Below are 27,501 nucleotides of genomic sequence, written 5' to 3'. Positions count from 1 at the left end.
TCAATTGTGGTTTCCTTACACTCCATTGTTTTTAAATATATGGAATTAACTAGACAGGGTATATTTTGGTATTTATTTTTTAACGATTACTCACGCCCATTATGTGAAGAGGAGGACATTAATTGGAAACTGTAATTACCAATGTTCAGTAATACTTCGAAAAAAGAACTCGGTGAGTGACAACGTTAAGAAATGTTTGATGGTAAGGTTTCAAGTTGCATGTCTCTCATTCCGTGAATCCTCATCAAATGGTGTAGTAAAGTTTGCGCTATGTTTGGTAGATTAGAACAGTTTATTTTCGTGTGATTGTGTCACTCTCCGAAAAAAAGTACTCAGTTCTGCTCACTGCTAAATATTTAGGAACCATAAGATAACTCCCCAAACAAGTGCTTGTAAAATATAAGCTGATATTTGCCGAAGCGCTTCCGACTTTTTTTTAGCGCGATTAGGCCCTTGAACTAGCCATATACTTACGTTAGTGGAATGTGGATAATAAACCATAAAAAATATTAACACAAATACTCCGGGCAGGCTAGTCGGGTAGGTAAAGCACATGCCTGTTAACCTAAAGGTCGCGGGTTCTATGCCACTGAAAAATCCTGGGTAAGTCATGGCCCATTGGGATATTTTTGTATACAATCGGATTCATTTGGACAACATTGATAACAACCCTATTTTGTGAAAAATATTTTTTCAATTGATTTACAAGATTTATTTTTCGAAGTCCTGACCATCGTACACGGGACTTGGTAAACTAAAATGTTGCAATTTACTCATATAAACATTGTTAACCCCTAATATTCGTACACGTTATTAAAATTAATTAATCTTAACCTCACTTTGAAAGTTTATGTCATCATATTATTCCAAATGGCATGTGGAAGTCATGTATACAAGGTAGTGGGGGCCAATTCCTGCCCCTTAGATGCATGTAAGTACTCAGAAGTTAGCTATTGGACTTACATTCAATCAGTGCATCCTGAGGCTTCAGCTGCGGTTTTAATTTAGGGGCCCACGGATCAACAGCCGAATGTACTCCCCACTGGATAGTCGTCCAATAAGTAAGATTCTATAAAAGGATGTCCATTGTTGCTATCAGTTGTTATTTTAGACATTTCTCAACAGCATTGAAGAACATTCTTTAATGCTTTTGAGAGTTAAAACTGATTTGGTGGACAAAGAGTTGTGTTATTTTTGTGAAAAATGATCCTTACAATGTGTGATTTTATTGCAACATATGTAAGAATGTGCAATTTTACTCATAAAAGGATATAGAAATAATGTGAGAATTTTTCTATACTGTTAATACTAATTTGGATATATTTGGGAAAGAAATAAGATGAAAACTGGATATTGAGTAAGGTAAGAATTACATTCCTTTAAATTTATCAATTAAAGGAACCCATGTACTACCTTTTCAATGAAGTCTCTCTTAAATCTTTGAAGTGTTAATAAAAATCTATAACCTTTATTTGGTGAGTGGAAAAGTTTTATGTTAGCAGTGAAGAAGAACCTAGGCATACATAGTGAAATAAAGATAGAACTTGGCCCTTGCCTTGGGAGCTAACAAAGCTGTGATCGTTTTCCTTACTATGGATAGGTAACCACCCATGTAGAACTGTGATTTTGGGACTGTAGCAAACCAGTGAAAATTCTTGTGGGACTTAGGGATGAATAAAATAAAAAACAAAGAGTATGTCATGTAGAGTTTATCCACACGCTAAGATAAAATTTGGCGCAAAATATCTAATATTTGGAATGAAAAACTAATATCACAGGAGGTAAAACTATAGATGTAATATACATGTCATAGATAAAACATTTAAAACTATTTTAGGTGTAAGTTTAAATAGGTAAGTCTGACCTCAAAGGAACAAATTAGAAAGGATTGGCGTATTTACCGATGAACTCGGGTGAGGTAAAACTTAATGGAATAGCTCACTGTTGTGAATGGTTTTACTCTATTATCTGTTGTTTGGGACAGCAAATGACCTAAGTAATCCATCAATTGCCTAATGAAAATCAGGTATGTTTCTTGTTTGGAAATATCAGAATTTTTCGGGTAATTATTGCGTGACTCTGTGAAATAGAGGATCAATGTGTGAACTGTAGCTAAGATTCCCATCCTCAACCTTGTGGTTACTTTTCATTTATAGTGGCACACTGTATCCATGGGAGTAAAATTGGCCATTTGAAGTTTCTGTCAACCAAAGTTTCAAACCACTAGAGATAGCTAAACACATGCTAGATGTGAGAGGTAACTTGACGTTACCAGCTGGTTCGTTATCCGCCAGAAATATCCTCCCAAATGCGTGCAGTCTGTAACAGCTGTGAAGTACCTAGTTTTTTGTCTTACGGCACATTATATCAAAGCATTAAAATGCGCCAATTAAGAAATTCATAGGAGACGTGCCGCAGAGTATTTTTTTGTACCTAAGGTAATATTATAATTACTTTCCCCACGAGAATTTGTTGCATTTTCAAATGCCCGCGCCAGGTTTAGATGCGCTAAGTGCCAGGTGCATGAAGTCAGCCCTCGGTAGGTTGCCTCCGTTCATCTACTTCACATTTGGAATCTCATATTTCATAGCATACAGAGTGCTCGGCTTCCTTAGTTTGGTCATTAGCTGCTATGGATGTTTGAGATGGACGGAAATCATATTTGTGATGGGCAAACTTGTTGGATATGATATTTTCAAACTGCCTGGAGAAATGTGTGAAAGAACTTTATGGGTAATATCTTGAAGGAAAATAAGAATTTTAATTCTCGTAATGAGAAGTATACTACTACAACATGGGAAGTAATTAGATTTCTAGCTACGCGTAACATTCCTTGAACGCAGTGAACAATATATTTACATATTAACAGTTCAACGGCATATTGTCGAAAGTGAGTACACCAGGTGTTTCCCTCAAATGTTGCATTATTATTTATCACTAAATTCGCATTGCACAATTTTATTGTCTTAGAATAGGGGTAAAATTGAATGAAAATATCGCATGAGAATTTGTTTACCTCCCGGGAAACTAAATTTTATTTTTTTGCCATAATGCCGCAGAATCTGGCTGTACGCTAAGGATTAATACTTATTAATCCTTGATTTCAGAAAATCCTTTTATATCGACCAGTTAAAACATGCTAAATAACAATATTTATACGTAATGCATATTCCGAACAAGTCAATACACATAATTTAGCCGAAGTAATATTCCTTCCAGTAACTAATGGTACCGCAGAAAGTCTCAAAACAGCAACTTGCTACCCGTAATACTTCATCGATAGTTTTAGGACTAAGGATAGGTAATTTACTTTCAGCAGAGGTCGACAACCAGTTTTCACTTTCCTATGCTGACATCATCGTAAACAACAAGCACGTGTATCTGTGACATCTGTAAGCAGCGCCACTATTGGCTGTATGTGACCTACTCTAGACGTGTCTGTGAAATTCTGCCGTTAGTGTCTATTACGTTATCTCTTTTGAAGGTAATCTGATTGTGTATGGCCCTTAATAATTTAGAAATAATTTGTTGCATCTGCTGATCAATTTTGGGTGTTTATAACCTCGAAAATTGATGTGTGGTAGCGACTTCGAAGCTCTGTATATTTACAAAATGGCTAGCGAGGTGAATGAGTTGGCAAGTTAGTCATCGATTTGTGATTCATGTTATGTTCAGGTTAGGACCTTTTCGCGGTGCTAACGAAAGCGGGTATGATAGAATTCTTGCATTTGCTTACATTGGCTTATGGTTTTTGTTTGTTTGCCGTTCTTAGTTACCAAGCAATAGCGCATAAAGTAATTCATTGAAATTTCACATAGATATAATCTTATCCAAAATGTTGATCATTTTTTCAGAATTGAAGACTTTAATCCAATATTGTGGGTGACTTGCCTCAGTAGAACCAGAAAACACACATTCCGAGTTTATAGGACATTGTGGGTGTAGTTTCTGATAAACGTCGCATTTATTACGAAGGCCTTCCATAGTTACTGTGGAGGCCTCGCTCGAAGGAAAGGACTTTTTTGTACTTATGACCGTGTTGAGGACCAAACGAAATACTTCCATACCTCATCATGAAAGAAGAAATCTCCGCGGCAGTTGTCTTTTTAGGTGAGTAAAGTCCTGCCCTAAACACCGTATAGATTTATCATAGCATGATATTATTTTGGAAAATGAGGAAATATTTTGACCGGGGAATATGTGCGAAATACTGTTTATTATGACGTTATTAGTTATTTGTGTACAATGTTCTCATAACCTTTAAGGTTTTCCCGGTAATCAAATCGTTAAATAAAGGTATTGATAATTCCCCATTATAGTCGTGGCGTATTATTGAAATGGAACCAGAATTGTAGGCAGAGTGATTGAAGTGAAATGTTAATTGGAGGAGACTGTAATATTTCCATTTCAACGATTTTATTGATCTTTTCTCGTACAATTGTTGTGCCTGTTTATAGGGAGAGTGTCAACTGATGATAATGGTTGTCGGCCTTAGCTTAGTAGTCACATTACGCATATGGTGAAGCATTTAACTGTAACATTTTTGTCGAATCAAAAGTAAAATGAAATTATTTGAAAAAATATTAGTTGGTAAATTGCAAAAGTCATAGAAAACAGTTATTCATGAATTACAAATGCACAAATGTGCACTTAATTGAGTGTAGTCATCCTGTGAATATTCAGGACGTAGAATTTTAGTGGGGAATGAAAGAAAAATATATTTTTTAGCTTTGCTGTCATGTAATTCTAACGGGATGCATTCACCGGGTCTAATGCCATTTTTCTAAAACATTTCCAATTCTAAATAATGTTAAAGGAGCTTGGATAAAAGTGGTATATCTCATTTATAATTAAATGCAATAGATAATTTTACAGCATGGAATGCATCAAATCTAAAGCAAGAATATGATACAATTTTTATTCTTTAAATAGTGACATATTTGATGCCTGATGTTTCCTTCTCTCCTCTTGTACATTGTGGACATATCATTGTTTACAATTGTTCTCTTCATCAATGTTCTCCCCATGTTTCATAACCCCACCCTCCTTGCTATCTGGTTTCTTAATTTTTAAAAAACAAAATTTAGCCTCAACAAATTAGAATTACTTCTCATCTTGATTATCCAAGTCTATTATGGAGCAAATAGCCCAATGCTTTTGAAGTATTTTTTTATCCTGCAACCCTTTTTTTTCTGGTCCAGTTATTAGTCTACTTTCACAGATTCTTCATCTCTTATATTTGTATTTCACCTGCTCTCCGAAGGCAAAAGTAAAATACTCAGAATGTGATGTTATCTAAATAATAATTTTTACTGCAGAAACCAGAGAGTTTAGACATTTTGAGATAATATTTTCTCATGGATTTTTAATGGTATTTGTGAAATCTTGCTAAGCCTAATATTTGGGATAGGTCTGTATTGATTCCAATTCATGTGACACACTCGTTGGCATACTTTATGCTACCATCCCCCCTTTACTTCAACACAAACTCAAATCTCTTAACTGTGAGACTGAAATTCAAACTACTTATCAAGGGGGTAATCTTGAGATCTTGTTGAAATTATTATTATTATAGATATTCTACAGTTTAAGGTAGGTTATCAATAGACACAGTCAGTACAATTGTACAGCACTACATTTACTCCCCTCTCCTATTGTAACATAACCTGACATCGGACCCTACAGTAATTCCCTTTTCAATTCCAGATACTTCTATCCTCCCTTCATTCTATCCAACTCGTCTGTCCTTATACCTTTGCTTTCCTTGCATAACATTCTCCCCTTATCCTGGTCTTCAATATTCTACTGCCAATAAAAATTCTTTAAATCCATCATATTTTACAAAATTAACTCAAATATGAGGCCTACCACATCATTGCACATACCAGGGACATGTTATACTGCATACTAATGAGCAACAATATTATATTTAAAATGATCTGCATTTGATGCATAATATCCTAAAACTATACCAAATGTCATTCCATGGACGACTGAGAGTAGTTACCGACTAACTTCTTCGATTCCAAATTCATTTTTTCTGCTTCCTTTGTATTATTCCCAACAATCCTCTAATTCCCCCATGCCTAGTACTTTCTTATTTGTTTTTGTTTCTGTCTATTGCACCTTTTCCATCCTAATCCACACCCACATTTCAAAATCCTCCTATCTACATCTGTCTTCTTGCTTCAGTGATCATGTTCCTGCACCATAAAAAACCATACTCCATATTAAAATTTTTATGAGCTGTTTTTTAACCTCTTGACTCTGGGCCCCTGTCATCAATTACTTCTTCCTTGTAATAGCTTCTTTGTCGAACACAATTTTTCCTCTGTCCCTAAGCACTATGACCATTTCAGTCCAGAATACTATCAAGATAGGTAAATTTTTGCTCTAGTTTATGAATTCCTCTTTTAATATTTAACTTAGCCCACCTCTTTCTCAAAAACCACCTCACCTTTGTTTTATTTAGATTTATTTTCATCCCATACATATCATGCTGAATTTCCAATATACTAAGCAATGCTTACTACCCCTTGGCTGGCTGACAAACTAAAGCTTGATCATCTGCAAACCTAACTGATTTAATGAATTCTCCTCCAATTTTCATTCCTATCTCTAATACTTACTATTCATATACATTGAAAAACACAGGTTGTAAGGGACGACCCTGTCTTACCCCTCTTCAAAGCTGTGCTCATCCAGACTCTATCCACCATTCCAACCTGGACAGTCTGTGACATGCACAGGTGGCAGATTGTGTAACTAAAGCTCGATGAAGAGCACTGGTAATAATGGACAACCCCATATAGTCCTAACATTGTCCAACCTAACTATCCATATGCCACACGCACCTGCAGTCTGTGACATATGGAGGTTGGAGATGTCTTCAATGCTGCCAGTCTCATGTTTTCTGCAATACATTCATATATACACCAAATTCGCTCTATCAAATTCTTCCAAGAAATCTACAAAACAGTCAAATACATCCTGATTGTATTCTTTGCTCCTCTCTATTAGCGACATCATTACTGCAATGGCATCATGCTTGCCTCTACCCTTCCTGAACCTAAACTGATCATCCCCTAAGTAATCATCTGCCCTGCTCTCCATCCTCTTATTGAATATCTTGGTTGTATGTCATTGTCTTCAATGTAATGTCTGCAATGTAGGGTTAGGTGGAAGAAAGGACTATTAGTCTCAATCTCGCCCAATTAAGTCGAAAAATAAATAAATAAATATCTTGAAAATCCTCTTAATATGCGAGCAAAATCAAACTTATTGTTCTGTAGTCTTCACATACTACTGCTCTTCCCTTTTTTGGGATGGGAGCGAAAACTTATCTGACGAAATCTTCCCAAATAATTCCATTATAAATGCTATGAACTAGTCCATCAAGTCTCTTCCTCCAGCTTTCTCCTATACCATATACTAGTTCTGTGGGAATATGTTCTGCCCCCATGACCTTATTTGATTTCATTTCCCTTAATGCACACTCTTATCTCGCCATTGAATAAGCCTGAACCTAAGTTATCCTCATCTGTGTCATAGTCTGTCTCTATACTTAATCTCGCTGTTCTAATTTCTTTGCCCAACAGTTCTCTATATATTCCTTCCACATCTCTTGGATCTTGTCTGGTTCTACTGATATTCTTCTTGTTTAATCTTTGATTGGTTGCAAAGTAGTAGTAGTTTTGAGGGGAGGCGACCGACAGCTAAGGTCATTTGCGCCATAGGGGAAGGAAAGGAAAGGATGAAGGGTGGAGAGAAACCCGGCGTCGGCATTAGCCTACTCTTTACGAAAGGCGCCAAGGGGTCCGCGGCTTAACGTCCCATCCGACGGACGGCGTACTCACTCAAATGGTTGCAAAGATTTCCCTTCTTACTACCTGATAGAGTTCCTCTGTAGTGCACCTATTTCAGTTTTCCTTTGTAAACTCTCCATATCCTCTCACTGAATCTTCCACCATGCTTCTTTTTCAATATCTGTTACCCACCTCAGTTTATAATTTCACTCTATACTTTCTTATGCGTGACTCTGTGTTTATAATCTTCTATTTCCTTCTCTCATCTATCTTTCTAATCATCTCATCCATAAGCCATGGTTTCCTTGTCCTTTTTTTATTTACAGTACCTATCATGATTTTTACAGCCATCTGTATCCTGTCTTCGATATGTTCCCAATTTTTCTTGTTTAATACCAAGTTCCCTGTCCTTGCCCATAATTTTCTCTACAGCCTACAGGTATTTATATCTTACTGCCTCTGCATTCCATTTCCTGAAGTACCTTTTCTGATTTATCTTTTTGAATCGTATGTTACACTACATTAGTAATGAATTATGACCTGATTATGCATCTGCGCTGGGGAAACTGTGTGAATTAATGATGCTCCTCCTAGATCTGTACCTTACCAGAATATTGTCTGATATTTTTCTGAATCCCAGGAAGCTTCACATGTACATATACCTACATCATTTGTGGTATCTAAACCAAGTGTTTCTAATGATTGACCCCTGTCTTTTGCAGTCCTTTCATTCTTGTTCCTTAATCTAAGTCCCCTGCATCACTACTATCTCTTACTTCACCTGCCATCGCGTTCCAATCCCCGATCACTATCAAATGTTTCCCTTTCTGAACTTTTAGAACTGAAGGCGATTATTTCCTCAAACTGATTCCGTATCCTGTTGATTTCTTTCTTCCTGTGATTGTTAAGTGGCATGTAAGCCTGAATAGTGACAGTGCATTGGTTCAGCTTTAACATTTACTAATAATATATTATCAGTCTCATGCTGAATGTTTACTATGGTCATTCCTACTTTTTTATTTGATGTTATTGCTACCCTTCATTGGCTCTCTTTCTCTATGCTATATATTGCTCTCTCACTCCAGTAATCCCAGCTATCCTTCCATTTCACTGTACACAGCCGTAAAACACCTATATTTCCTCTATTTATCTCTCACTTAATATGTTCTTATTTTCCTGTCCTCAAAATCGTCCTCAGATTACAAGTCACTCTTCTAACTAGTGTTGCCCTCTTTTTTGCTTCTGCTGTCTCTTCCTCTTTGCAAATATTTTGTGAGATGTAGACCGTGGAAGCTTTGTCTCTCCCATTGATGGGCACTACACATGGCTGATTGGGTCATGTCCCTTAGTTTTCAGGACTCATTGTCCAACATAGAATTCTTAGGATAACCATTTAAGGTGGTTTCATGTGGACTTAGTAGGTAGTGTTTTTAATCTAACACCATTTCTTAAATGGCTTCTTACTATGACCAGATGCCTTTGCTGCTGACTCACTGAAAAACAGAAGTTGCACAGACTACCTTTTGTCCTGCTCCCAACCTTCAACCTTTCTGAAATGAGTAACCCTACCAGGAGCATGTGTCATTTCTCATGCCAGCACGTCCATCTCTAGGCGGTCTTCAGAATGCGCAAGCCCTTTGCCACATCAAGGCTGTAATCCATGGGGAGGGTGGGAGACCACATTTCAGGACCTTTAGCTGGAATATAAAGTTTAGTAATAAATTCTTATGAATTATTGTTCTTTATGTCGTAAAAATGAAAATGTCATCAAATTTACGTTTTACCCCACATTTTGAATTATTTCAGGTCCCCTTGGTCTTTAAATGAAAAATGCTAAGCATTAACAAAGGTGTGCATTTTGTGAATTTCTTCAAAAAGTTTTAACTTTAATCCAAGTATTTGTTCAATTACAATTAAGTATTTTCGTGGAAAATGCCAGATTTGCTTAATGAAATGTTTGAGTTGTCATTTCTCCGCCACTAAGTAGTAGGACATGTTCATTGGATGAAAAATACTGAAAATCACAAACCCCTAACATACCCTGAATTTGACTTGCTTTTTTCCTGGGTCACCTTGTACACTGATGTCTATACATCATAGAAATTGAAATCTGATATTGTTAAATGCTCAACTGACTTGAAATTTTCAATTAGAAATGTGCAATTTAAAATAATTTAAAGCTAGAATAAACAACTGGATCATGAGAAATGGTAACCTCTGGAAAAGAATATTGGAAAAAATTACTTGGTTGGGAGTTGATTAAATGATGGGTTTACAGTGACACAACCTTATGGCAGCAAGTAAATGTAATGTTCAATGACCTTCATCTGTGATAATTGTATTTGGGCAAAGTTATACCTGTGTTGAGAAAACATTCAGCTATCCAACGAACAGGATTCATGATCATTTCAGTTCTTAAAAGGGATAAATATTTTTGAAAATATTAAGTGTTAGTGTCTGCTAGAAAGTGACCTATACATTTAATCAGGATTATTTTTCAGGTAATTTTCTGTCGGTACTGAAATTTATATTTTCAATATAAGTTCAACCAAGCTTTATACATGCCCCTAGTACATTGAGATAAAGTGACGTTCCTCTGTAGACTTGGAGTCTTCCTTTCTCTGCCAGAATGAATGAGTAGCCTTTAAACTTTTTGATGGCTGGAGTTATTAAATTTCATTAATTAAAATAATTTTTATTGATAATCTAAGTGACTGGAAGTACAAGGAAAGTGCATTTGTTCACAAATTGTCATAAAAACCAAATTATTCATTGTCAATTTTGCCAGGCTGAAGCTAATTTCTCTAGATTAATTTAATACAGTTTTTAAAATGTCCCAAAATTTTTAAATGCTAGTTTAATTCCTCATTTGTTATGTAAAAGAGGCAAGGTAGTTCAGTTGATGGTAATTTGCAAGTGGTTCTGATCTCTGGTTTTTCAAATTTCATTTCTTACCTCTGGTTTGCAGTTATCTCACTCTGAAATATTTGTCGTATGATCAAATATAAAAAGTTATAAATATAAATGTAGTGTTATCGCATAATTATACATTTGAATTGATTAATTTTATGTCCGACAAGACTAAGCTAATGCTTGCTTATTTGTCTTAAGTTGAACATGCAAGGATACTCTGTCACATGCTGAATACAAGTATCTTTTTCCCCGTTTTTGTTTTGAAGTAACATTTATGATTTTTATGTGAGGGTGAACAAGAGAAATCTGCATGTTTTTTATCTTATGTGTGCTTACCTTATTTAACAACCAGAGTGCTTATATCCCAGAAAGGTAACCTTCTGGGCCAATTCTGAATCTGCCTTAGTTTTATTTGTAAAAGCTGAATGTTTACATTTTTGTGATCAAGTTCTACATAAGATTTTGTATTTTATACGTACAATACTGAGTAGTTATAGTTAATTATACACAGTTACAGTTCATTTCCCCTCCCATTGACTACAACCTTGACTTGGTAGAAGGGCTTATGCATTCTGATGACCCCTAGAGCTGTACTGGCGGGAGTAATGATAATTGCTCCAAGTAGGGTCACCCATGCCAGATATGCTGAAGGTTAGGAGCCAGACAAAAGGTAGTCCACGCAGCGGCTGTTCCTCAGTGAAGCGGCTGCAAAGGCATCTGACCCCAGTGGGGCAGCCAGTGAGTGATGGTGTCACATTGAAACACTATTGAGGAAGGCAACGGGAAACCACCTCAATTATCATTCCCAAGACTAATATGATGGACACTACAGAAAATATTAGTCCTGGCAACTACGGGGCTCGGCCCAATCGACCGTATGTCATGCCCTGCGGCGGGGGAGGCAAGGCCTCCGCGGTCGTCATCCCACGAAACCCTTGCAAGGGAAATCTGGCAGCAGCAGGACAGAAACGCAGGAGAAGAAGACTAAATTAGTTAAAATAGGAACTTGGAATGTTTGGACAATGTTGCTGACAGGTAAATTAGAGAATATAAAGCGATAGATTGGAGGAGGAAATATATATATTTTGGGGCTATGCAAGGTGAGATAAAAGGATAGCGGGGATTACTGGAGTGATAGTAGTAGGGTAATAGACAGCAGAGGGGACTTAAGTCAATGAGGGGTTTCCATCACCAACAGCGGTTATTCATCACTCACATTTGGTTTAGACACCACAAAAGGCGTAGGTGTACATACAGGGTTCGTCCGGAAAATAAGTGTACTGACTCCTGGGCTGGGCGCGCTGCTCCAGGCGCGCCCAGCACCGCTCTGACGGGCTGCGATTGGAGGGGGGTATGTTGGCAAGCGACGCTGAAAAAGGCAGTCGGCTCAGAGCTGTGGTGTAGTGAGGAGCTCTGTTAACGCGAACCTCCACGCTCGACCCACGTCACGGAACGCGATGCCGAAGTTTTTGGAGCAGCGTTATTCCATCAAATTTGCGGTAAAGCTTGGGAAATCGTCTACCGAAACTGTCGGTATGATTAACCAGGCTTACGGGGAGTCAGCCATGTCCAGAAACATGATCTTTCGGTGGCACAAGATGTTCGTGGCGGGCAGAGAAGAGGTCGACGACGAGTCTTCGAGAGGTTCCCGATGATGCCTTCGCGGGAGCGTTCCAGGAATGGGAACGCCGCTGGAACAAGCGTATCGACTCACAAGGGTCCTATTTTGAGGAATATTAGCTTAAGATATGTAAAAGTGTAATAAATTTTTTTTCCTGAGCTCAGTACACTTATTCTCCGGACGAACCCTGTAGAAAAGCAAGGTAACTCAGAAAGGTATTAGTTAGAGTATATACTGCTAAGGCACAGATTTAAGGACAGTGCGATCAATTCACATGGCTTCCTGGGAGTGGATGCAGACTCTGATCACAATTAAGTTGTTGTGAAGTGTAGCGTCCGTTTCAAAAAGATGAGGCAGGGGCAGCAGGTTAGGAAATAGAATGAAGAAACATTAACTGGATTGACAAGGAAGGAGTATCAGCTGGCTGTAGAGAAATTCATGAATGACGGAGTAGAGCTGACAACTATTGAGGGAAAATGGAAATATATCGAAAAAGGGATATCGAAAGTCTGAAAAGAAACAATACGAATTGTTAATGGGAAAAGGACAAGGAAACAATGGATCTCAGGATGAAATGATTAGAAAGATAGATGAGAAAAGGAAATGGAAGAATGTAAACACTGAGTTAGGCTGAAGGAAGTACAAAGAGTTAAAAAAATTTGAGACTGGTAACAAATAAAGCAAAAAAAGCGTGGTGGAAGACGCAGTGCGAGGATATGGACAGTTTGCAGAGAAAAGGTGAAATTGGTAAGCTATACAGGAAGCTTAAAACACTATCGGGAAGTAAGGAGGGAAAATCATTGTTAACAGTTAGAGATAAGTCGGGTAAGCTAGTAGTTGAAATGGAAAAGATCCAAGAGAGATGGAAGGAATATATAGAACTGTATATTAAAAAACTTAGGCCAACACGGTTAGATATAGAAAGAGAATATGACTAAGATGAAGATAGCTTAGGTTCAGGCATACTCCACAATGAGAAAGAAAGGGCATTAAGGGAGATAAAATCAAATAAGACTGTGGGAGTAGACAATATTCCTGCGGAACTACTAAAAGTTTTAGGAAGATATGGGAGAAAGAGTCTACCTGGACTAATTCAAAAGTAGCATCTATGAGGAAGGAATCTGGCTGGAAGACTTTGTGAGAGCAGTGCTAGTTCCAATCCCAAAAAAGGTAAAGGCTACATAATGTAAGGCCTACAGAACAATAAGTTTGATTTCCCACGCAGCTAAAGTTCTCAGGATCACCAACAAAAGTATTGAGAGCAGGGCAAGTTATTACGTAAGGGATGATTGGTTAGGGTTTAGGAGAGAGGTATGTGTGATGCCATTTGCAGTAATGAGATCACTACTTAATAGGAAGGAATATGAAATACAATCAGGATGTATTTGCCTGTTGGTAGATTTCTAAAAAGTATTTGATATAGTGAATTGGGAAAAACTAATAAGTATATAGGAGAAAATAAGAATATATTGGAGAGGCAGGGGGCCAATCCATCACCTGTACACGTTTCAGACTACTCAGGTGCGAGTGGGGGATGAAGAGTCCAAATGGGCAGGGTTACGAAGAGGTGTAAGGCAGGGTTGTCCGTTATCACCAGTGCTGTTCAACGTATATGTGGAGGAAATGATTAAAGAGGCATGGGAAGAACTGGAGATAGGAATGAAAGTCGGCGGGGAATTTGTAAAATCAGTTTGGTTTGCTGATGACCAAGTTTTATTGTATCAGTGAGCCAAGGGGTTGTAAGCATTGCTGAGTGAATTGGAAAATCAGTGTGATAGACATGGGATTAAAATCAATGTAAATGAAACAAAGGTTTTGCGATTTACCAGAAATGATAAGGCTAAGCTAAACATTAAAATAGGAGGGAAAAAACTAGAGCAGGTGGAACAATTTATGTATCTTGGAAGTGTTTTGGACCAAAATGGTCAAAGTAGTAGGTATGTAAGGAGAAGAATTACAAGGAAGGATTTGATGACAGGGACATTAAGTAAAGATGTTAAGAAAAGGCTAGTCATAACTTTGATATGAAGCATAGTTATGTATGCCACGGAAACATTGTCACTGGAGCAGCAGGATAGACAAAGATTGGAGACCGAAATATGAGTTTGAAATATAGGTGTGGAGTCACAATTGACGTAAAGGAAAAGTTATGAGGAAGTGCTAGGTCTAGTGGGAGAGGAGAGAAGATATTTGGGAGAAATCATAAGGAGGCAGGAGAAATGGACAGAGGGCATATTGATTGTAAGTAGGATGAACACTGTGATAGAGGAGAGAATGTTAGGCAAATGAGGAAAGGGTTGGAATAGAATATGGATGTTGGACGTGATGAAGGAAGGATGTATACAGAGATGAAAAGGGATCTGTTGTAGAGATGGATGTTAGGTTGTGTTTTGTTAGGAATATCAAAATATTTATTTGGTAGTTGTGCCCATCTGTAACCTACCTTACCCGGTAGATGACCTGAAGGTAATAATCATAGTTAATTTAAAATAATTCAATCATTGTTACTTTGTATGACTTTGGAGTAGTTTCTGCAATTGTAATGAGAGGAAAACCATGGTAATGAGAATTCCATAAATGCATATGATCGAGGCCTATGCTTAATTCACTAAATAAATGACTCAGTTGCAGGCATAACATGGTGGAAATCCTTCATGTTGAAAGAAGATACTTTACTTTTCCACATTTTTATGTAGAAAAGCAAAGTGTCATCTGTCATCTTAACTCACTATTTAATAATTGAGTAGTTGATTCAACCAGTTCCATATAGACGTGCCCATCTCATGCCCCAAAGATTTTTGGGTAGTAGACTATGAGCTCTGATTGTCAGTTAAACTGTTTTGTCTTTCCTTAAAATATCGTTCATCTAACACAACAATTATGTCATTTCTATTTTCTCCCCCCCCCCCCCCACCTCACTTCTCCAGTCCGCCTGATAGGGAGAAACGAAAACTTTAATACGGAACAGCTTGAAGGTTTGGAGCGTAGGCTGTCTGAGCTGCTGCTAGAGAGGTTCCAGGGCCATTGGTTTCCCGACCGTCCAGCACGTGGGCAAGGCTATCGATGCATTCGGGTGAATGGTTCCGATAGATCTGATCCAGTCCTTCAGAAAGCGGCGACGGACTGTGGACTGAAATACGAAGATCTTCACCTTCCACCCGAGCTTACAGTATGGGTTGACCCTGAAGAAGTTGCTTGTCGGTAAGTCTTTTGTTCCCTAGCACTTAAATGTATGTAAAAGATCATGTTGACAGATTGCATGAAAGTAAACATAACTGGGTTTGGGATGATTTCATTAGCATGTTATTGAAAACGGTGTTGCATATAGGTGGCTTGATATAGTCATTTCAGTGGGATTCCTTGCTAAAACGTATATAGTTAAACACCTACTTTTCAATTTTAAGAATTTATTTAAAACTTTTTGTCATCAAGTTTCTTTGCTGCATTGATATTAAATTGCCTGTCACTTATTAACTGTTAAATCAAACATTTAAAAATGTTGTATAATTTTGGTAGCATTAAATGCAATAGTAGTCTATAGGTTTCATAGTATTTTGATGGGTGCTGGGGATAAATGCTACACCCTATGAATTCACACAAATCATCATAACACCTAAATTACAATGACCCTTTGGAACTCCACTTAAATTCTACCTACCTTGATTCTATCCAACATGCCGTATCATTTCGTTCCTGTACCTTACTTAAAAACATTCTCCCTTTTAACATAGTCATAATTAATAATGAATAAGAATTACTTAATTTTTCCACACAAACTTTTATTTTTACGACCGGGTTTCGACGAGGATCGTCATCATCAGGTAATTTTTTTTACAGAAATATACACACATATATATACCATTGCAATGCTTGAAAATATGAGGTGAAGGAGTAAGAGACAGAGTTATTGGTCAGTATGGCTAGGGGGGGGAGGGATTACGGGGTGTAATTTGGTCGGAGAGAGGGTGGGGACGGTTAGTCCTTTGGGCAGGCAGGTAGAAAGAGGAAGGAGAACGGGAGGGGGGTCCCCCTTGTTCTCGGGGCTGTTGGAGGGAAACGGTTGATGTGGGAGTGAAAGGTCGAGGAGAGGAGATCTGAAGGTGTATAATACGTCATTAACTACTTTGCACTTGGTCCTTTCACTCTTGATGATCTCCATCTGTTCGAGCGCGTCCATCCGGGGTCCTTTTCTTTCCACATGCATAATTTCCAGCTTAAAATCACTAGAATGTCCGGTGAACGGATACTATACAGTATAGTCATAATTATTCAATATCCCCATATCCCCCATCGTGCTCTGTATCTGATTTTCCAGATTCTAAATTTCTCCCGCAAACTTCTTTCTTCTCTTACGATGTCTAGCACAACTGGATTTGTTTTCTATCTTATTTCCTCCATTTTTCTGCCAACCTTTGTTTGGAAGCTTCTAATCAGGTCTTATCCTTCAACCTCAAAGACCTAAGTTTCAGCGCGACACAAAACTTTGGTCACAATTAATGTTTTCCCTCTTCTTTTTTTAATTGCATCTCAAGCCAAAGTTGTAATGGACAAGTTTTACCACCTGCATATTACTGGCAATCTTATTTCCTCACCTGATACCCACGCAAACTTGCCCCTCTTCTGACTTGGATGTGCACTGATTTATGATAAGTAATGTATCCCTCCTATTTGCTCTTTGCTTCTTCAATGTTTATTAATTGCACTCCAATAACTATGTGAAATGTATTTTTAAAATCCACGAAACAAATAAATTATAATTACATTGTGTCCCTTTTAGTCAATGATCTCATTACTACTCTAGCATCACACATAACCTTTCATTCTAAATCCAAACTGGTCTTCCGCTAACTAATCATTTGCCTCTTCTCAATCCGTCTGTTGATGATTTTGTTTGTTGTTTTTTTTTAAAGTAATGGTTCTATATTCCTTGCATTTTCTTACTTTTCTCTTTAGTATGGTTGGGATTACTGCTGATCTAAAGAAGTTTTCTCGCCAGATTCTTCCCTCATATTTGTTAGGAATGAGTCAAAAATAAACCATATCAGTTTGCAAACATGCAAGCCGTTTTTGTTTTATGCACTGGGCTACTTATGAATCTGATAACATGTCCAAGTTGACAGGTTAGATGATCAAGTCCACTCAGTGTTTTTAAAAAATATAGCCTAATAATGGAAAAGACTTGATAATTCCAAAGACATTGTATGTATGGTATTTTGTCATAACATCTTGCTCCTTCAAAAGCACCAAAATTTCAGTCTGAGAGGACGCCTCGATAGCTTAACTGGCTAAAGCACTCGACCGGACATTGAGGGATCTGGATTCGAATCCCAGTCAAGGCGAATGATTTTTACACTCTGAAATTGTTGCATTGAAAGACTTGATAAGTTAATGATGCTTATTTTGTGGAGATAGTCAATTATTTCAATATTTTTTAAAGATTTGGCGACCACCATTGATGCGCTTATAAAATTTGCATTATATACTAAACTGCATAAAATAAAATTATTCCAGGAAAATTTTGGTTAATTTGGGTTTCAATTTAGGTATTCCATAAAAATAGCCTGTGGTTTTGAGAAAAACAAAATGTGTACCCTCTTCAGGTTTATTCATAACGTACAATGCGTTTCAGTTCATCGAACCATCTCCAGGTACAAAACAAGATTCAACATTTGATACATCGTATTTATACCTGTTCGAGGAAGGGGGGATAGAAAAGAGTGAGGAGTAAGGTAGACGGGGACAAAGAGTCGTGTACCTGGAGATGGTTTGATGAATTGAAACACGTTGTACGTTACAAATAAATCTGTGGAAAAGTGCAAATTTTGTTTTTCTCATAATGACGAACTTCCACTACATCTCCCCTGAATCTGTTGAATATAGTCAGTGATGTTTCCTTCATATTTTAACTCTCATGATTTGCAGTAATTTATCAGTTTTCCACCAAATTATATTGAAAAATACACACTCACACACAAAAGATTGTTCATTCAAGTGGGACTCATTTTGAGTTTTAAAAATAAAGGTGGGACAAAGTCACCAAAATATCAATATTTGCATCAAAGTATAGGTATTTTTTGAGAGTTTTAAGTGAAAACTTACTTGAGGGTCTCTGATAATTGTGGCTTATTTGCTGCCAAATAAGTGTTACCATATTTGCGGGTGGAATGCACTTTTTTCCCCTGAAAGTGTACCTAAAAAATGGGGTGTCTTATGCGTCAGTAATCAAAATTATGAGTTGAAATTTCATTGTCCTAAACATTGGTTATTATATTAATATCCATGAATAAGTGCTTTGACACATTTTGTCTTTTAGCGAAAGAGTGGTGTTTGGTAAATATTTCCATAATATTATTCTGTTCTGTGAAAATAATTGATTGGTATATTTTTTGCTTCATTACTGAAAGAGGGAGCATTAAAGTAAAATGAGTTTAGATCTACTGGCATCTAAAGTTAAGACTTATCCAATTATGATCATGCAATGGTTATTTCATTAGGTGAAAGCCGATGAAATCATTTATTCTTTTTGGATGTAAAAGATCTAACTCCCAACTGAAAGCTCAGGTCCCTAGGGGTGTCTGCTGATGGTAAATCCACATTGCTCTTCACCATATGACTTTTAGTCAAACAGAAAAGAAACATCAATAGAATACTCACACTACAAAAATGGGCATTGAGGGTTATATGTAAACTAAATGCAAGAAAATCCTGCAGAGAGTACTTCAAATGTCACAAAATCATTACCATTCCATGTATCTATATGTATAATGTGATTTTGTATGCCTTTCGTATGCCAAAACTCCTTCACTGGTCAGAAATAGGAATGTTCACAAGTACGACACCAGGGGATAGGATAATCTTCATAATTGCCATCGCAGAGTAGCCGTACTACAAAAAACCCAGAAGTTTCAGGAAGACTGCTGTTTAATCGACTTCCTGAAGATTTGAAACGAATACTCCCCAAGAAAATAAATTCAAAAAAATGTTGAAAAATTTCTTTTTAAATAATGTGTTTTATAGCGTCCAAGAGTACTAGTAGTAGTTTTGAGGGGAGGCGACCGACAGCTAAGGTCATTTGCGCCATAGGGGATGGACAGGAAAGGATGAAGGGTGGAGAGAAACCCGGCGTCGGCATTAGCCTACTCTTTACGAAAGGCGCCAAGGGGTCCGCAGTTTAACGTCCCATCCGACGGACGGCGTACTCCCTCAAAGTGCCCTCCACAAAGCACCTCAAGTAGGGATCGAGATACCTCTGAAAAATATTCAACACCGCCGGGATTTGAACCCGCGCCCTCAGGGTGGGAAGCCAGTACGTTAGCCCCCGCACCATCTCGATCCCCTCCAAGAGTACATAGAAAGAGCCAATGTAGGGAATGTGCATTACTATTCCTATGAATTTGTATTTTTGTTAATGCACCTCTAAATGTAATTGAATCTTAACGAAGCCCATACAATTATGTATTGTTCTATGGCAAATAAATCTATCCAACTAGGAAATATAGTAAATATCAATTGTATCAAACGTTTATAGGAGAATTTTTCTTACTTGTTTTTCACTATTGTTGGCTAAGTTTCAACCACCTTTTTCAATTAATAGTCTGTTATGTTATAGGATAAAATGGCATTTAAAAGGCAAGAGTATTTATTTGCCAATTATCCTTTCAGGGCCTTTGATCCCTCAAGAAAAGGCAAAGGGTATTAGTAACCCCTTGAATAATATGTTCCCTTTTCAATATGCCTCATTCAATCATAGTCTAAATAATAAATCTCTTTGGTATTTTTCTAGCTTTGGTGAGCACAAGGGCTCATATTGCACTCTAGCATCCTTCAAAGACTGCGAAAAGGAGAACGCGAAAGAAATGCATTTGTGCAAAACAACTGAGGATGCACGCATTTTGGTAATAAACATTTTTTTGATCTTGTTACGCAAATTTTGTATTGCCCTTACCTTGATGCTGTCACAAAATGATATTCATACTGCTGTGAAACAGACTCCTCTCTTGATTTCTCAGATTCTATTTCTTTCAAGGATAATTATTGAATCATTCCAAAGTTGTTGATGAAACAGCCTCCCTAGACTTTCCCCATGTTTCAGTCAATCTTTGGAGTAAGAAAATTTAAATTAACAAAAGTAATTGGCAAGGGAGTTGAGCTAATTAAAAGCAGCTTTTAATTATATTGTGACGGAAAAATTGTGCATTAGGGTGGCACTTATTTTTTTGAATTTGCCATTGCTAGTGTTTAACATTGGAATTTGTGAACTGAAAATCATTGATGCACCAGGAGTCAAAAAGTGCAGTGGTTGCAAGATTTGCATTTTGCAAGCTGATATAGCCTTCTTAAGGATAATTAATAAACATTTTAGTGAGCCTTGGGGGCAGAGTTTTCTCTCATTTTGACACTTTTCAGTGCCTTCACGGTATGATAGCCTACAACTAAAAGAATTGTTTTCTCACCGAACTGATAATTTTTTGTGTAACAATTCTAATGTTTTCCAAAATTTGAAAAAGAAGTGCTGCCCTTCTGTGGCCATTTGTTAAAAATAATTACCAAGTGTCATTATAGGATCTCTAGCAACCCGTCAAAGTAAGAGTGAAAATGTGGATGTCTTGGAAATTTAGAATAGTACATGGAGATTTATCTGAAATTCACTAGAAGTGAATGAATGTATTTCAGTTTCTAAGGCAATCTCCTTGTGGCTGAGCTTTAAGCCATCGAGTGCATCCATCGGGTTGCAGATGGTGGGTTGACCTCTAGATATAGAGGTTAGCTGCAAAATAAGTAAGTGTACTTGACAAATAAGCAGTCCTGAACAATTAGGGGTGGTACTCCGAGGATGTAGAAGCATTGGGTAAGATGGCCTATAAATTCTTTGGAAGCCTGTGGAGGTGCAGGACTTGGTGAGTGGCTACTGCCAAACTATATAGGCTGCCAGTTACCCGGTGGAGGGGGCAATTACCCTATGTATGATTGAAGGTGGAAGCCATGGAGGTTGTTGCCTTTACCAATACTTCTCTCACTGAATGTGTGGTAAAAATTACTTAATGGCTGCAGCGCTGCAAAGTGGAAGGCAACAGGAAGCCATCACATTGTCATCCTGAAGCTTACCAGTTCTTTACTCTTTTTCCCTTTTTGATTGTATTAAAGACATGATGGAATCCTCTGAAACCCAGTCTACCTGATTTTAAACTAGTCACCCATTCAGATCTCTGGATGGATCACTGTATATGTGACCTCAAGTATTCTGGAGTGAAACACAGAAAAAGGAACACTGCCTTAAATTAAATCTTTTGGAATACAATTTTCTTTTAAATTTTCAATCCTGCTGTGAATAAATATTCATAGTTTTCCAAGGCCTTGAAAAACATTTCTACAAATTTTTGATACGACATGTTAAGGAAGCAGCTCTTATAGGCAGTTAATGAAGAAGTATCCTCCAATATTCAATCACACTCTCACCTTTCTCTCTTATTTACTTGTCTCCTGAAGTTGAAACAGCATTCAAGCCTTTGCAGACTTCCCTCATTCCACAAAACACTGTCTCCACTACCTCTCGACCTGTTGGATATGCAACATTTAGTGAATAATAAATACTGTGGTAATTTGTGTCCAAGGCTGTTTTCATTCATTTCCCCATTAAATGGATTCTTTATCTTTCCTGATTGAGTGGATTATTGGTTTCTGAGGTGTAGCTACTTCTGCTTCAATCTCAAGAAATCCTTCAAGGGCTTAATGGTTGCAATATCCAACATTTAAAATTAAATTTTGGTGCTCCAGAAACTATAAATTGGTTCATGTGCATAACTGTCATTCTCTTCTTCATAGTTTCTGTCAGTTGGCACTTAAATGTATAAAACACCACCCTTTTTAACAGGTATATAAAAGACAATTCTTGCATGGGAGCATAAACGTGTAGATATATCAATTCAGCCTTGTTTGCTATTCAGATTTCTCCTCAAAACACTTTTCCTTCATATCTTTGAATTATCATAATATGAACACAATTCATTTACTGTCGAGGGATAAGAAATAGAGCCTCTGAAGCGTGTGTTGTAAAATGAACATTTTCAAAGCCACAAGTGCTCAAATATAGTGTGAATATGATTATCAAAGGTTTGAGAGAAAGCATTGCATTATACAGGGTCCGTACAATCAGTATCGACACTGGTTTGCTGTAGCCTCAACGGAGCAGTGGATTGGGGTTCCGACCAGTCGGCTCGATAGAGGGGTCCCCCCACCACTCAGGTGCACTAAAGTTCAGTCGCCTCCAGGCATGCGTTGAGACAGGAGGTAGATTTTTGTGACGTGTGATTGTTTGTGGTGTCATCGTGCCAGCATGGAGTGCACCATCGAGCAACGCTACACTGTGAAGTTTTGCATTAGACTCAGGAAATCCACATCGGAGACCCTTGAACTCATCGAACAGGATAATGGGGATGATGCCTTAAGCCGCACAAGAGTTTTTGAGTGGCACAAAATTTTAAAGGAAGGCCGGGAGCTCCAGACGTCCGATGACTGCTCGAACCAATGCTCAGGTGGCCAAAGTGGAAAAGGTTTGGACTCTGACAGGCATTTAACCATCACCCTTATCAGTGAGGAGACCAGCCTTTCAGTCGGAACCTTACACACCATTGTAACAGAGGAGAGACTGCGCGAAGCTGGGGCCGAAAGTCTTCAGCGAGGAATGAAAACTGTCACGGGTGGAAATTTTGCAAGATATTTTTGACTGCATCCAGGAAGATGAAGATTTTCTCGACAACATTATTACCTCAAATGATAGCTCAAAAGGAGCTCAAAGGATATCGGTTCGACCCTATCAAGGTGGTTCAAGCGGCAACGACAAAGGCTCACAACAGTATTCTGGAAACAGACTTCTTGCGGGCTTTTGACGAGTGGCAGACATGCCGAACTAAGTGTATTGATGCAGGAGGAATGTATTTTGAAGATTATTAAGTAATTGTAATGATAACTGTAATAAATTTTAATATTTGGAACCAGTCCCGATACTTATGGTACAGACCCTGAATTAGAGGTTATGTAGTAATCGATAGAGTACATCATTGAAAAGATTTGATCAGTTATGACCAAAATTTGAAGTATCTACTCGGAGTGGGCATGTGGGAGGTTTGAAAATGTGAAAGTGACATAAATGGGAGAAGGGGTTAGATTTTTTAATAAAAATACCACAAAGAATGAAACATGGAGGGGAAGAATTATAGATGATGGCAAAAGACTAGCTATATGTAATAATGATGATAAGTGAGCAAAATTAGCATCAGAATTCATTTACATATTTTTTTAATGCCTTTCATTTTTTATGGAATTTTGATCCATATATTTCTAAAATGATAAAGGTGTGCAATTTCCTCAAAAACAATAATCCCTAAATGGTGAAGTTCCCAAGTTTATATATTTTCAAATTCATATTATCAAAGAAATATATATTGTAATACAGAAAAAGAAAATATTATCTGGTAATTTCTACTGTTGTATTTCATTTTAAATGTATTTTCAGCCATTTGGCTGGGGCTTCTCACTTCTCTTTCGCATCACTAATGAAAAGATGAGAATACCAATGTTTGCTTGTGTTGCCTCTAACTTTGAAATTATGGAGTTAAGGATAAAAGTTAATTGTGAACAGTGAATGCTGCTCACTTTTCCGATTCCCACTATACTATGTGCTGCTCTTTAGCAGGACACAGATACTTGAACTAAAAAGTAATGTATCTCTTAGCATAAAATGGCTTGCCGTTGTCGCATACTGAGTATGTAGCATTTAATATTGGTTTCGATGTGGTATATATGGAGGTAAGTCCAGCCATTTATTTTTGTTTTTTGTTGTAGTTTTGCAGTTACCAATGTTATGAGTGTTTAATTTTTATACATTTCCATAAATTCATTCAAGCTACATTGATTTGGTACTCTTTTGAGTAATGATGACATTATTACTCACCAAAGTTTGATGATATTTATATTAGTTTTGTAAGTGATGTCCCAAAAAATGAATGTAGGTACCATTTTCATTCTTAGTTGGTCTCTTAGAGTTAGATTAGCTAGCATGAAAAGAATATTTTTTTAAAATTTATATTTGCATGTAGTCAAATAATGGAATGTCGTAAATTATTTTTACCTTTACGTTATTAATTTTATTGGTCTCATAGATGATATTAAAGCTAATAATGAGTGTGTATTCTTTTCTTTTAGCATCCAGAATTTCCAGCCAAACAGAAGAGTACAAATTCACCTATTCCCTTCACCGATGGCCTCAGCATGAGAAGTGGCAACGTCGGTGGGAACCACCCCACCATCTTACGACCGCATGTGAGCGAGCAGCGTAATGGGTCCATTTTCATGCTGCCGCCACCACAGCAAATGCACAGCCAAATTCTCTACCCTCCAAATCAAAACATTTCCTCGCGCAAGATTCCCCTTTCTCGAATGAACTCCATAGCGAACCCATATCTATCGCACCATGGTGATCCACGATCTCAAATGTCCTCGAACAATGGTCTGATGTGGATGCCACAGCCAGTCCTCAAAGTTTAAATTGTGTTGGAGAAACTTTCTTAGTCATGGACAGTGGGGTTGGTGTAACAGTCTACTTATTGCAAGTTAAAGAAAATCAGATTCCCATGGGTGTATTAGAGAAAACTCTTTGTTTTTATTTTATTAAAGTGCTGCTTAGGGAACCCTTAAATAGTGATAAAATTTGTGGTATTGGTTAAACTCTAAATTGTTGGTGTGGAAGAAAAAATTATGGAATTTATGAAAAAATGAACTATTTTACAATTAAAACTTCATCTTCTGTGTTTGTGTCAACTAGAAAAGGTGTTTAGGAACTTTCTATACTGCTTGCAAGTAATTATAGACTCTTTTCCAGTAGTGATATTTTTATCATATGGAAATTACTTTGATATGTTTCCTATCATATTGAGAAATCTCTTCTTGAACATAGAAAAGACCTTTTGTTTAATATATTGCCCTGTGTTTTTCAAAAGTGAGGAATTTGGATTAACACTTATGTCACATGGCTTACTGCTTATTCTCATGAGATATAGTAAATGTTGTCACAATATTTCTATTTGCACTATTTGTATAAATGCAAAAAATGTGAACATATTACTTTATGCAATTCTTCTTAGTGTATAAATATATTCTGTATACTATAAATATTTTTTATTAAATCTATTAATTACATGTCCTTATTTGAGTTGGTAAATATTATTGGAAGTGAACATTTTATTCTGTAAGACTTCAAATTGTGTTTTTGAGGTGGCTAGTTAAAAGAAAATTGAAATTGACTAAAGGAAAGAAATATGTAAATATCTTGTTACTAGCGATGGTTTAACTCAATCTTAATTGAGTGATTCATTTAGAAGTTAATAGGATTTTATAATTAAAACTAATTGCTTTACAAATATTGAAATGAAAAGAAAGAAATCACTTTTTGTATATATATACATACACGCACACTATGTGAAATACATTCTAACACAAAAACCCACCATGTGGGGAACAAATAATCAAATGGAAATATTTATAAGAAAAAGGGATAGGAACACACATTAAGGATGAACACAGGAGAGGTGGGGAAAGTAGAATCGAGCAGATCTCAAGTGTAAAAATATTTCAGTGACTGGGACTTGCACCACGGATATCTCTACTTGCTGGGCCAATGCTCTAACCACTTGAGCTGTCTAGGAAACAAGTTGTACATTACAATAAAAATCCATGGAAAAGCACAGTCTTTTTAGCATGGATATTACATACTTCCACGAAGTGAAGTCAGAAACAGTAGAAAAATAGCCTCACGTGCATTCCTCTGAGGATGGAAGTCACCTTCGGAGAGTTCCTGCACAATGGCCAACTGGTAAGGTTGGTAAAGAAGGTCATCCTGAAGAATTCGCCACACTGAACGATCGGAAGGTCTAAGGGCTGATGCATGTTTGCGCGCACTGCCTATGTTCTAAGGTGATCTAATGGGTTGAGGGCCTCCAGTTCTTCATCTTGTCGCACTTGTGGTTTGAACATAGTGACCCATATAACAATTGATTTCCGGTCTGGGACAGAGCACAACGGGACTACATGGAAGTGATTTCGGAAGGCCTGCTGGGTTGCTTTTACAGAACATCAGTTAGAAAGGTAGGCCTCGATGGCAAACACTTGCTCCTCACTGATCCAATGCATGATGGCGACTGACCGGGGTGGGGTGAAAACTTAATAACCCCGGCTATCGAATGAGAACACTTACCTAGCTACGACCTCAACAGCCTGATTGGCATGCATTTCAAAAAAGGAAGTTACGTTGCTGTACCCTGTTTATATATTTATCATCTATTTTCCATGTGAATTTATATATATATATATATATATATATACACACATTATATATATATGTGTATATATAAAAATACATCTATATATATGGGTGTGCGTGTGTATATATATTAATATAATAAATTGGATAGCAACAAACAATATAGACACCCACAAAAAGATCACATAAATATATATATATATATATATGTGTATATATATGTATGTATATATAGATATAAGTACAGGGTTCGTCCGGAAAATAAGTGTACTGAGCTCAGGAAAAAAATTTATTACACTTTTACATATCTTAAGCTAATATTCCTCAAAATAGAACCCTTGTGAGTCGATACATTTGTTCCAGCGGCGTTCGCATTCCTGGAACGCTCCCGCGAAGGCATCATCGGGAACCTCTCGAAGACTCGTCGTCAACCTCTTCTCTGCCCTCCACGAACATCTTGTGCCACCGAAAGATCATGTTTCTGGACATGGCTGACTTCCCATAAGCCTGGTTAATCATACCGACAGTTTCGGTAGACGATTTCCCAAGCTTTACCGCAAATTTGATGGAACAACGCTGCTCCAAAAACTTCGGCATCGCATTCCGTGACGTGGGTCGAGCGTGGAGGTTTGCGTTAACAGAGCTCCTCACTACACCACAGCTCAGAGCCGACTGCCTTTTTCAGCGTTGCTTGCCAACATACCCCCCTCCAATCGCAGCCCGTCAGAGCGGTGCTGGGCGCGCCTGGAGCGGCGGGAAAAAATCAGTAGTCAGTACACTTATTTCCCGGATGAACCCTGTATGTATGTTTCTATATATATGTAAACCATAAACACAGTAATCAACCC

General features: G+C 37.4%; 1 protein-coding gene across 3 annotated transcripts; it reads left to right on the top strand.

The window, feature by feature from the left end:
• The first annotated feature begins 45 nt into the window (after positions 1–45).
• Positions 46–25,533, top strand: LOC139695363 (protein BTG3-like). Of its 3 annotated transcripts, none has more exons than XM_071594084.1 (5): positions 46–172; positions 3,855–4,110; positions 15,267–15,540; positions 20,123–20,234; positions 24,541–25,533. In XM_071594084.1, the coding sequence occupies exons 2-5, from the start codon at positions 4,074–4,076 to the stop codon at positions 24,880–24,882; spliced, it is 765 nt and encodes a 254-aa protein (XP_071450185.1). In that variant the 5' UTR covers positions 46–172; positions 3,855–4,073; the 3' UTR covers positions 24,883–25,533. The 3 variants fall into 3 exon arrangements, with proteins under 3 accessions (XP_071450185.1, XP_071450186.1, XP_071450184.1); XM_071594085.1 differs by lacking the exon at positions 46–172 and adding an exon at positions 3,388–3,484; XM_071594083.1 differs by lacking the exon at positions 46–172 and adding an exon at positions 3,406–3,708.
• Positions 25,534–27,501: the final 1,968 nt, after the last annotated feature.

Source organism: Hetaerina americana, unplaced genomic scaffold (assembly GCF_022747635.1).
Source record: "Hetaerina americana unplaced genomic scaffold, ioHetAmer1.1.p SCAF_6, whole genome shotgun sequence".
NCBI classification, from domain to species: Eukaryota; Metazoa; Arthropoda; class Insecta; order Odonata; family Calopterygidae; genus Hetaerina; species Hetaerina americana.
This window is presented reverse-complemented; position numbering and strand designations above follow the sequence as displayed.